This window comes from Pleurodeles waltl, chromosome 4_1 (assembly GCF_031143425.1).
Source record: "Pleurodeles waltl isolate 20211129_DDA chromosome 4_1, aPleWal1.hap1.20221129, whole genome shotgun sequence".
In the NCBI taxonomy this organism is placed as follows: Eukaryota; Metazoa; Chordata; class Amphibia; order Caudata; family Salamandridae; genus Pleurodeles; species Pleurodeles waltl.
Genome location: NC_090442.1, coordinates 856,974,161 through 856,986,375, shown reverse-complemented (window position 1 = coordinate 856,986,375; position 12,215 = coordinate 856,974,161). Strand labels below are relative to the sequence as shown.

At 45.9% G+C, this 12,215-nt stretch overlaps 1 protein-coding gene across 2 annotated transcripts in view; it reads right to left on the bottom strand.

Annotated features, from left to right (window-relative positions):
* Nucleotides 1–12,215, bottom strand: part of CEP290 (centrosomal protein 290) — a 1,276,764-nt gene that overhangs the window by 960,920 nt on the left and 303,629 nt on the right. For both annotated transcript variants that reach the window (XM_069229617.1, XM_069229618.1), the window contains one exon: nucleotides 8,527–8,699. In XM_069229617.1, the coding sequence (XP_069085718.1) occupies nucleotides 8,527–8,699 (173 nt within the window). The remainder of the gene's footprint in view (nucleotides 1–8,526; nucleotides 8,700–12,215) is intronic.

The following is a 12,215-nucleotide window of genomic DNA, read 5'->3' as shown; positions in this document are numbered from 1 at the left end:
TCATCCTGTGTGGCGCATTTTCACGGTCATTATTACTCGCCTGTATTAGTCCAGTCCCTCCTCCGCTGGGTATACCTCTATGTCATGCAGTTGTTGCAAGAGCTCTTCCCAGCAGTCAGAGATCGGGAATTGTCGCAGCCCTTGAATCTCCTCTCGTCGCAGTGCCGAGCCCTCTCAGCCCCAGCCCACACCCCGAGAGAGCGCCTCCAGGCCTGCACCAGTGGGGGGTCTGGTGATTTCCACCTGAGGGTCACTAATCTTTTCGCCACGATGAGTCCTAGATCTATGAAGCGCGCCTCTGCTCTTCGTTGTTTGCTTCTGGGGAACAGTCCTAGGATACATGTCTCCCATGTGTGGGGTATCTGTTGTACTATACAGGTAGATAAGTTGTCAGTCACCACCCTCCAGTAGGCTACCAGGCTAGGACAGGACCATACCATATGGAGCAGGTCCGCTCCGTTTTTACGGCACAGAGGGCAGGCCGCATCTTGCCGATTAAAGTAACTGTTCATGCAGGCAGGTGTGAGATAGGCTCTGTTCACTATATAGTATTGGATTAGACGGAATCGGGAGTTACGAGGTATGTTAAGGTGGCCTGACAGGGCAGCCCTGCATCTTGCTGTCGCGATCGAGTTGCCAGTGTCCATCTCCCATGCCACGCGCAATGTGTCGTTTTCAGGGGTAGCCTAGTTTCTCAGGGTGTCCGCTAGCCAGCTAATTAGGTGTTGGCCACAACCCACCACCTGCAAGTACTGAACCAGCAAGTGGGTGGACGGGGCTGTTGTGATGTCACCCCACCTGGATCGCAGTGCCCTCACCAAGGAGATGCCATTTATCCCCTCTCCTGTTTGCACAGGCATTAGAGCCTAGGGCGATTAATCTCTGGCCTGAGCTTAGTGACAGGAGGCTAGTCCTTGACCATATTACATATGTCGTCTCCATGTACACCAACAATACGCTGGTCCATCCCAGAGAAACTCAAGAGTCTATACCTTTGCTGAAGCCAGACCTGGAGCTGTTTAGTCTGATAACAGGGCCTCCGCATTAGTCGTGAGAAGTCCTTGGCACTTCCTTTGGGATGCCTCCTCAGTGTGCCAGCGGACTCTCTTTCACATGGGGAGATGTGATGGGAGGTAGAGCGATTCAGATACCATGGGGTATTGGTAGCACATGGCACCTACCTGCAATATGCAAGCAATTGGGTAGAGTCCTAACAGACTTATGAAAATCCATCATGTTCTGGGACACACGCCCTCTGTCAACTGAAGGCGGTATTGAGCTAGCAAAAACAATACTCCTCCACTCAGTGTCTTTATCAGTTACAGCACACCTTATGTGACGATCCAACTTTGGAGACATTGACACCCTCCTGATGTCACTAGTAATGGCCTGAAAGCATAGCAGGGTGCGGCTAACAACTCTGAAATTGGTCACGTCTGAAAGGGGACTAGGCCTCCCAGACCTCGAATTGTATTACTATGAGGTGCATTTACAGCACATGGCACTATGGTGTGATGATTAAGATAACTAAGAGAACAGACTCCTAGTGGGCTGTAGTGGTGTGGACGGCCTCCTAGAGCTGCCCATATATAGTGTGGGAGCCTGTGGTGTGCAAGGTGATAATGCACTCTCCATTTTCCAGGTCACTAGAGATCTGGTGGTTGCAGCCATTCTCCGACATATGGCCCGGGGAATGCGTGTGATGCGATGGAAGGGGTGAGGGTGCATAGGTTTTGAAGACTTTTTCCAGGCGGAAGCTTTCCGACATTCAAAGAACTGCAACAAAGTTTTGAGGTGGGATCAGGGCATTTTTTTCCGGTATGCACGACTGACAAAAACAAAGAGAAGTTTGCTGGTGTTTCCCATGGAACTCCCACCTCAGAAACACTGACAAAAATGATGGAATCGGGGAAGGAAGAACATGAGATCTGACTTTACAAAGCACTGGAATCTAACAAAGACTAATCCTACTAGCATGACACATTTGAGACAAATGCCTGGTAACACTATTAACAAATGAAAAATCGAAGCAAACCTTTGAACATGTAAAATCCATTTCCTGCAACGCATGTTTCCAGTTCACACATTTCAATTTTGTACATATAAAATACTTAATCCCTATGAAGCTGGCCCGCATTTATCTCACTAGCTCATCAGACTGCCCTAGATGGGGTGAGGGCGAGTGGAGCCGATTCCATGCACCTGACATGGAGCTGTGTGCAGGGATACTGGCAATATAGTGTCTCTAAACTGTGTGCAGTCACTGTCTTACATGTAGAGGTGTCTGTTAACCATTAATGCCACTGTCTTCCAAAGTTGTTAAGAATCATATATAAATTCACACTACTGGGGATGGTCCTGGCAAAAAGACAAAAAACCATACAATGACTTAAGGTGCAGGGCCCAGTGGGGGCCTCCTTGCAGCGGGACTTGATGGAATGGGCCATTGCTGAAGAAATTAAAATTAAGCTGGTTTGTTTGGACAATAAACTGTCTGATAATCTGGAGGACTGGTCCAATATGATTAGATGTCTGCTGGCGGGGAGTGAGTGGGGTGGGGTGGTGGGAATGAACACCCCATTTAAATGAATAATATTTATGTAGTTGTATATGATACAATGGTCACTCATGCACACCGGATTGCGTTTCATTTTGCCTTATTTATGTAACATTATGAAAAGGATAAATACCTTTTTTTTTTTTAAAGTAATCTATTGAAATCACCATCATGGGCAGATACGAGTGAGAAATCATGGGCAGCACGACAACATGAATGGATGGTTTACCAGAAAAATTGCCAATAAAACTTTTTAGAGAAACTCAGTGAGAGTTCTCTGGTTGCCAACTTGGTAATGAGCTTGGGTGTCGACTCAGCTGAATTATCCTCTACTGTTCATTGCCATGGGATTGCAATCATGAGATCTTCCTGGTTCCACCATACCAGCCTTAAGCCAAACTGAGGGTATGAACCTTCATTTCATGATCATTTCTGTTAGGCCATCACTCTGGAACACTGATGACAAAAAGGTAGAAATGAAAAAAGAAGCAGAGGCCTTGAATGGATTGGAAGAAATATGCTCTTCAGGCAGCAGAATAAAGTTAAGGATTCCAGATACCACCAGTAGGGGTTCCACTCTGCCTGCTGGCCCTTTCAGCCACACCAACAGTATAAGCAAGGTTCAGAGACTTCACAAGCAGGTGACAAGAATAGGGATTAAATGGCACTCTTTTTTTGCTGAGTTGGTCAGAAGATTGTATGCATTTTCACTGATACTGTTGAACCCCCCCTGGGTAATAATGAAATGAGAAAGTCACTGGAAATGATAATTTTAGCAGCCCCTGATTGGCCAAGACAATGGTGGCACTCGGACAGTCCACAAACGTCCATCAAACCACACAAGGCTGCCAAACAAACACATTTTGCTTACCAGATGTCAGAGGCAGAGTCAAAATTCAAACTTACTATAACTGAATTTGACAGCTTGGATCCTGAAGTCAGACAGTATAGATATCTAAATATTCTGCCTTCAATAAGGTCTTGTTATATTCTATGACCTGGAAACAATTCTGATGGTGGTGTCAAAACAACAGTCACAGCCTTACTGCCTATCAAGAGGAGGATGCCTTTACCTTACCTGCTAAATTTAGCTCAAACCAAGCTGCAATTTTCACTCTCACAATTCATGTGGCAGCTATCTTTGCCTAGAGGAAAACACTTATAAAGGGTTTATTTTACTAAATTACTATAATTAAAGACTTCTCTGAAGGTCTCAAGAAAGAGCTAACAACAATCAGAAGATCTAGTTTCATCAAAAGTAATGGTTCCCCCCTATTATGGTGATCCAGAGGGACACATTGCAGCATCTTTTGTGGAAAGCAGTCTTTTTAGTAGTCACTGCAGCTGCTCACAGAGTGAGCAAGATATAGGCTCTATCACCCATTGAGCCCGACATGGTATTCCACTCTAACAGGGTAGTGAGGAGGACTGTTAGAAACTGGGTCTCTAGTTGGCAGAGGTATGCACTCTGTCCAAGTAGGGACCACAGCTCTAGTCAAGGCAAGTCAATGAACTGTCATAAATTAGCCTGTGCTCACCCTCTGTTAGCTTGGCGCAGAGCAGGCAGGCCTAACTTAGGGGGCAATGTGTAAAGTACTTATGCTATACACACACAATAATCATAAGAGGTACACCACAGAAAAATACTTTGTAAGGGTATATAGAAAAATAAAGCTTGTTTATCTAGATACTTTTAAGTTCAATACGATACAGAAATATTTAGCTTTGTAGGCTAAAGGTAGTAATATTGATGTGCAAGAAAAGAGTAATAGGTCAAAAGGATGGTGCCGAGGACTCCTCAGCATGGAGGTTCAATGTCCCTGGTCACGCTCTGACTAGGAGTGGGATGCAGCTATCTATGCAGGGCGAGAGCCACTCGGGTGGAAATTGACTTGGTATTATCAGCAAAGCTGTACACGGGCCGCTCAAGTAAAGTTGAAGAAGTGTGAGCGGCAGCGTTTGGTAAGAGGGCGCTTGGGTGAAGCTGAAGAGATGAGAGAGGCGAAGCAGGGCAGAAGGAACTTGGGTGAAAGTCGAAGAGTTGCGAGCAGCAAAACTTGCCAGAAGCCACTTGGCTGAAAGTCAATGAGTTGTGAGCAGCGCAGCTCGACAGGAGTTAGTTGGGTGAAAGTCGAACAGTTGCGAGCAGGAAAGCTTGGCAGAAGCTGCTCTGGTGTAAGTTGAAGAGTTATGAGTAGGGAAGCTTGGCATGAGCCGCTCAGGTGAAGTTGATGTGATGAGAGTGGCAAAGCAGGGCAGAAGCCACTCAGGTGAGGTTGATGAAATGAGAACGGCAAAGCAGGGCAAAGACCGCTGGGGGGAGGTTGGGGCGCTGAGAGAAACAAAGCAGGGAAGAAGCCACTCTTGGGTATAGTTGTTGCGATGTGAGCGGTGAAGTAAAGCAGGACCGTTCAGAGTCACTCTGGGTTTGGTGGTCGAGTCTTGGGCTACTGGACAGAGATCAGCAGGCAGCAGGGCAGCACAAGCAAGCAGGGCAGCAGTTCCTGAGAGCAGTCAATCCTAGCAAAGTGGCAATCCTGGCACACAGCAGTATTTATTCTAGCAGGGTATCTTGAGTCCAGAAGCGCACTAACTTGGGTGGGTCATGGGCCCAGCATTTATATCAAAAAGTGCCTTTGATGTATGGGGCGACTACAAAGAGTTCCTGTGAAGTCCACAGGTCCCCCTTTCAGATTAGTCTTGGCTCCAGACTATCAGTGGGGGATAATCAGCCCCTTTGTGTGGACTCAAGACACTACCCCTCTGAGGTTTAAGTGTGAGCCCTTACCAACCTCCTTTCCAGGAAGATCCATCAGTATGCAGATGCAGTTGAGTATCCTGCGTTGTGGGTGTCTGAAGGGAATGCACAAGTGTAGCTGTCACTTAACCCAAGCCAGACGTGATTGGACATAGGCTGTGGGCACACAGGGCAAGGAGTGCAGAGAAATGCCTACTTTCTAAAAGTGGCACTGCTAAAATAGTAATAATAAATCTGACCTTACCAGGAGGTAGGATTTATTATTACCATTCTAATGGTACTAAACATGATGCAGCCACTCCTTCCCGATCAGGAATTACATCTTAAATGTAATGTAAGAAATTCCCAATGCTGGCCAATAGGAGGGACAGGCCGCACAGTAATGAAAAACTATTTTGGGGAGTTTTTCATTACCAGGACATGAGAACTTAAAAGTGTATGTCCTGCCTTTTGCATACATGGCATCCTGCCCTATGGGCTACCTAGGGCCTACCTTTGGGGAGACATAAATGTAAGAAAAAGGGAGATTAAGGCTTGGCAGACGTTTTAAATGCCAAGTCAGGGTGGCGATTAGACTGCACACACAGGCTCTGCGGTGCAGGCCTGAGACATGTTTACAGGGCTACGTAAGTGGGTGGCACAATCAGTGCTGCAGGCCTATGAGTAGCATTTAATTTATATGCCCTGGATATATGGTGTACTACTCTACAAGGGACTTATAGGCAAAATAAATGTGCCAATTGTGGATACACCAATGTTACCATGTTTTAGGGGAGAAACACATACACTTTAGCACTGATCAGCAGTGGTAAAATGCTCAGAGTCATAAGGGCATCAAAAAGATACTGCCACAAAACTGGAGGTAAAGGCAAAAAGTCTGGGGACAAACCACCCTAAGGATGCCAGGTCTAAAAGGACACACTCTTTCTTCCTTCCAAAGGTTGCCTCTGATTTTCATATCAATTAAACATTGCACTATCCAATTTATTTCATAAGCCTTCAACACGTGCAGACAGACACAAGACTTCAGTTCTACCTTTACAAGTCTAAAATAATGTGACAATATAACCATCTCTTCATGACTTATAGCCATCTTAGACAATGTTTAGCAACTTCTAAACTGTCATTTGCTAGATGGATAATGTTTTGTAGTACTATGTGCTACTGTCAAACAAACCCCTCCCAGGCAAGCCTAAAACACATTCCACCAGGGCTAAAGTGGCTACAACAGCATGCCTCATGAGTCTGCCATCTACTGATAACTGTAAAGCAGCAACTTGAAATTCAGTACAGACATTTACCAGACAATACAGCCTAGACTCAGACTCAGACACATAGCCTGATGTTGGATGCTCATATCTGTGAGTACAGTTCCCAGGTGCTCCATGCAAATGTTGAAGAAGAGAGAGGACTAGATCAGAAACCTGAGAGACTTCACAGGTGACAAGGATCTTCTCGAACTTGGAGGTGCGTATGTGAATGAAATGGTGCCCACTGAATAGGAAGGAGAATCCATTATGATTTTAGGGTGAAGGTAAGGGTGGTATGATCAACAGTGTTGAAGGCAGCTGAGCTCCAACAATACCAGGAAGCAGGGTTCACCTTTATGTGTTAAAAAAGGCATTATGTATGATTTATAATGTGCCTGTCTCCGTTTTGCAGCATGATCTTTAGCTGGACGGTAGTCATGCAGGGGATGATTTGAACTGGTATCATCTTGCAAGGTGGGTGTAGACTGCTTTGTCAATTATTTTGCCATGAAGGGAAGGTGAACAATGGGTTGTAAATGGCGAGAGTTGGTTTGGGTTTCTTCAGGGGTTGAAAAATCTGTCTTGAGAACTTCTGAGAAGCTGCCCTGAGTGACAAAGGCATTGACAATGGTCAACATGGCTGATTGTGATTCTCCAGAGAGGGCTTTGATGAAAAAGAGGGCCAAGACACTTTCATAGATGGTCTGACAAAGTTGCAAATGTTTTGGAGAGGCAGGAGTTTGAAAGATGACTTTTGTAGGAGGCAGCACAGAACGATGGATCTGAGAAGAAGCAGTTTTGGTGCTGTTGGACTTCCTACACTTTGTTGATAAAGATGTATGTGGCAAAGCACTTGTATGTGGTGCATGGGATTGTAGGATTAGGAGGGGGTGATGCAGTGCTTGACTTTATTGACCAGTGTTCTGCTTCTATTGTGAGCTTCACTCATCAGCTGGTATAGTGCTAATTTAACGTGATGAGTTGTTTGTGTGTTGCGCAGAGCAATTTCAGTAGTGCAAGGCTGCCAGGAGTTTTGTTTTCCTCGCATTTTCTTTAATATCCTTTCCTATCTGCAAATTGAACATTTGTTGTATGTGAGATCATTGGAGTACCAGAGTACTAAAGAGTTTGGCTGGTACTTGTATGTTTTAGTTGGAATATGATTTACCATAAATACGCTGTAGTCATTTAGCAGGGTACTGACTTTGGAGGTGACCGAACAAAAGACAAGTCTGAACTTTAAGTTGTCTCTGAAGGATCTGAGGGCTTGTTTTTCTCTTTTGGGTTGACCTCGGTGTGCTTCTTGGATGCTGAGCATGATGATGGAGATGGCAAGGCGATTGATCCAATGCCATGTCATGAGAGAATTCCTTTTGATGGCTGATGGGATTGTGAAGAATTAACTCAATAAAGGACATAATGGGAATCATTCTCAGACTTTAATGTCTCACCTATCACTTTAGGGGTAATCAGGGGTAAGAACCTGAACCTGAAGTGCCTTCATAATTGTTCTTTAATTTCGCTAACCATTTGGAATGTTATATACATGACAAGGATATTTGAAGCAGCCAGTAGGCACAACACAGGGTGACATTTAAAGACGTAAATATGTTGTGGCACCTGTATTTCCACAAAAAATACATTGCATTTAGGACTCCCCGGTTTTGCATCTTAAACATTTCAAAATGGCAACTAAGTAAGTTAGGTTCTTTTCAGAAGCACGTAGGGAGGGATCATGTCAGATTCTGTAATATTTTACAAAGACCTTTCTGACATCTGTGACATATTTTCTGTGGTGATAATCTATATGTCTGATGTCATTCAACTTAACGGTAAACATAACTAAACTGTAGAAGTCCTTCATTGTATTGGAATAAAACATAAAATGATCTTTTAATAGAAACTCTCAATCTTGTAACTGAAATACTAATGACTTGGATTTTACAACATGATATTTGTACCATTTCATATTCTCTTAGTCGCCTCAGGGCTTCAACCAATTCCTTATCTTTTTCCCTGGCATCTCCTTCTGCCAGCTCTGCTACTCGTTCTGCCTCTTTGGATCTCTGCTCTACCAGCTGCAGCATAGCCTGGAGCTCTCCAAGGCGATTCTGCTGGGAGATGGAAGACACTCCTGGGGAATATACAAAGGCATGCATTTAAACATTATTAAAAGAAATTCATCTTTCTACAACTAACATTTCAAAAAATGCTTACCAACAGTCAGCTAAGCACTATGCATAATAGTAGGAGGTTAAAATTCCTCTTATACTTTGTAGGTGGATGAAGGGTAGGTTAGAAGGATAGGAAATTGGTAATTAAGAGAAAAGATACGCAACTTCTTTTTCTTCTACTTGCAGGGCCACTGTGACTTTCGCATAATTGAAGATTTGCTGCATTTGCCACATAATCCATTATCTGCAGCATACTCTGCTGATTTAAAAAAAAAAAAGAGTTTGTAACTCAAAAAGTTCAAAAGTTAGTAAACACGCAGTGACATGTGTTGCTGCGCAGTGGAAGGACCTTTGTAAAGACTGACTGGTCACCTTTCTGTAGGTTATTGCTATATTGTTAAACTGGTGTCAATGAGGTGCAACGAATGCCCAGACAGTGCTAATAAATTTTAAAATGACCAAATAATTAAGTAATACTATTACAAAATGTGGTGCATAATGCTGCATAATATGCCTTTTCTTGCTGCATAATTTACTCAACCCTTTTAAATAACTTGACCATCCCTTGCTGCATAATTCCAGTGGTCCTGCCTACTAGGGATCATCCACATAATTTATAACTTTAGATTAAATTGGCAAACAAAACCCACTTTGGCTAGGGTAGATTTTCATTGCAGTTGGGGAGCACAGTAGTACTCAGGGAAGTGGAATACTTACCTGACAATGCTAATTAAGTCCAAAGGCTTGGTGCAAACTGGGACCGTTCATTTTTGATTTTGAGGAGATACACTGCTAATCATTAAGTGATGGAGGCTACTGTAATCTTTTCAAACATTAGAAAGGTTGTGTAAGGTAAATGTTTGGTGAAAATATCCACTCAAGCGGGAGGGGAGGGGAACGGATTAGGTGTTCAGGAGGGCGCCCCCCTTTGGAGAATGCTTGACTGTAAGGAAATGCCTCCTTGGCATGGTTACCCCCTAACGTTTTACCTTTGCAGATGCTAATTTATGATTTGAAAGTGTGCTGGGACCCTGCTAACCAGGCCCCAGCACCAGTGTTCTTTCCCTAAACTGTACCTTTGTCTCCACAATTGGCACAACCCTGGCACTTAAGTAAGTCCCTTGTAACTAGTACCCCTGGTACCAAGGGCCCTGTTGCCAGGGAAGGTCTCTAAGGGCTGCAGCATGTCTTATGCCATCCCGGGAACCCCTCACACAGCACATGCACACTGCCTCACAGCTTGTGTGTGCTGGTGGGGAGAAAATGACTAAGTCGACATGGCACCCCCCTCAGGGTGCCATGCCAACCTCACACTGCCTGTGGCATAGGTAAGTCACCCCTCTAGTAGGCCTTACAGCCCTAAGGCAGGGTGCACTATACCGCAGGTGAGGGCATATATGCATTTCATGTATTGTTTAGAGGAAAATACAAAGCAGCTTGAAGGTGGATCTTCTGGCAACCGGTAACCAATGTAGGGCCCTCACGGCATTGAAGATGTGGGCTTGTGGCTTTACATGTAGGAGTAGTCTGGCAGCCAAGTTCTGAATGTGTTGTAGTTTTTTCACAGTAGACAGAGATGTACCATAGTAGAGGCCATTGGCATAATCCAGTTTAGATAGTACAAGAGACACAGTAGCCAGCACCTTGTGTGGAAATCTAAGGTGGGGGAAGATGAGTCGCAGAGTTTTCATGGTGATGAAGCTTGATCTTGCTAATTTGTCTACTTCAGCATTCATTGTTGTGAGGAAATGCCTCCTTGGCATGGTTACCCTCTGACTTTTTGCCTTTGCTGATGCTAAATTATGATTTGAAAGTGTGCTGGGACCCTGCTAACCAGGCCCCAGCACCAGTGTACTTTCCCTAAAACTGTACCTTTGTCTCCAAAATTGGCACAGCCCTGGCACCCATGTAAGTCCCTTGTAACTGGTACCCCTGGTACCAAGGGAACTGATGCCAGGGAAGGTCTCAAAGGGCTACAGCATGTCTTCTGCCACCCTGGGGACCCCTCACTCAGCACATACACACTGCTTGCCAGCTTGTGTGTGCTGGTGGGGAGAAAATGACTAAGTCGACATGGCACTCCCCTCAGGGTGCCATGCCAACCTCACACTGCCTGTGGAATAGGTAAGTCACCCCTCTAGCAGGCCTTACAGCCCTAAGGCAGGGTGCACTATACCACAGGTGAGGGCATATGTGCATGAGCACTATGCCCCTACAGTGTCTAAGCAAAACCTTAGACATTGTAAGCGCAGGGTAGTCATAAAAGTATATGGTCTGGGAGTCTGTCAAACACGAACTCTACAGCACCATAATGGCTACACTGAAAACTGTGAAGTTTGGTATCAAACATCTCAGCACAATAAATGCACACTGATGCCAGTGTACACTTTATTGCAAAATACACCCAGAGGGCATCTTAGAGATGCCCCCTGAAAACCTAACCGACTTCCAATGTGGGCTGACTAGTTTCTGCCAGCCTGCCACACACCAGACATGTTGCTGGCCACATGGGTAGAGTGTCTTTGTCACTCTGTGGCCAGGAACAAAGCCTGTACTGGGTGGAGGTGCGTCTCACTTCCCCCTGCAGGAACTGTAACACCTGGCGGTGAACCTCAAAGGCTCACCCCCCTCCTCCTTTTGTTACGGCGCCACAGGGCATCCCAGCTAGTGGAGATGCCCGCTCCTCCGGCCACTGCCCCCACTTTTGGCAGCAAGGCTGGAAGAGATAATAAGGAAAACAAGGAGGGGTCACCCCCCCAGTCAGGACAGCCCCAAAGGTGTTCTGAGCTGAGGTGATTTGGCCCCAGCCCCACCGGCCTGTCTCCCTACTTCGAAGAAAACTGAAAAAGTGACGCATCCAACAGGGTCCAGCGACCTCTGAAGCCTCAGAGGACTACCCTGCATCTAAAGGACCAAGAAGATCCAGAGAACAGCGGCCCTGTTCAACAAACTGCAACTTCCTGCAACAAAGAAGCAACTTTTAAAGACCACACATTTCCCGCCGGAAGCGTGAGACTTTCCACTCTGCACCCGACACCCCTGGCTCGACCTGCGGAAAACTAACACTACAGGGAGGACTCCCCGGCGACTTCAAGCCCGTGAGTAGCCAGAGTTGACCCCCCTGAACCCCCACTGCGACGCCTGCAGGGGAAATCCAAAGGCTTCCCCTGACCGCAACTGCCTGTAACAAGGAACCCGACGCCTGGAACCAGCATTGCACCCGCAGCCACCAGGACCTGAAGGAACCGAACTCCAGTGCAGGAGCGACCCCCAGGCGACCCTCTGCCTAGCCCAGGTGGTCGCTACCCCGAGGAGACCCCCTGTGCCTGCCTGCATCGTTTAAGAGACCCCCGGGTCTCCCCATTGATTCCTATCAGAAACCCGACGCCTGTTTGCACTCTGCACCCGGCCGCCCCTGTGCGCTGAGGGTGTACTTTCTGTGCCTGCTTGTGTCTCCCCGGTGTCCTACAAAACCC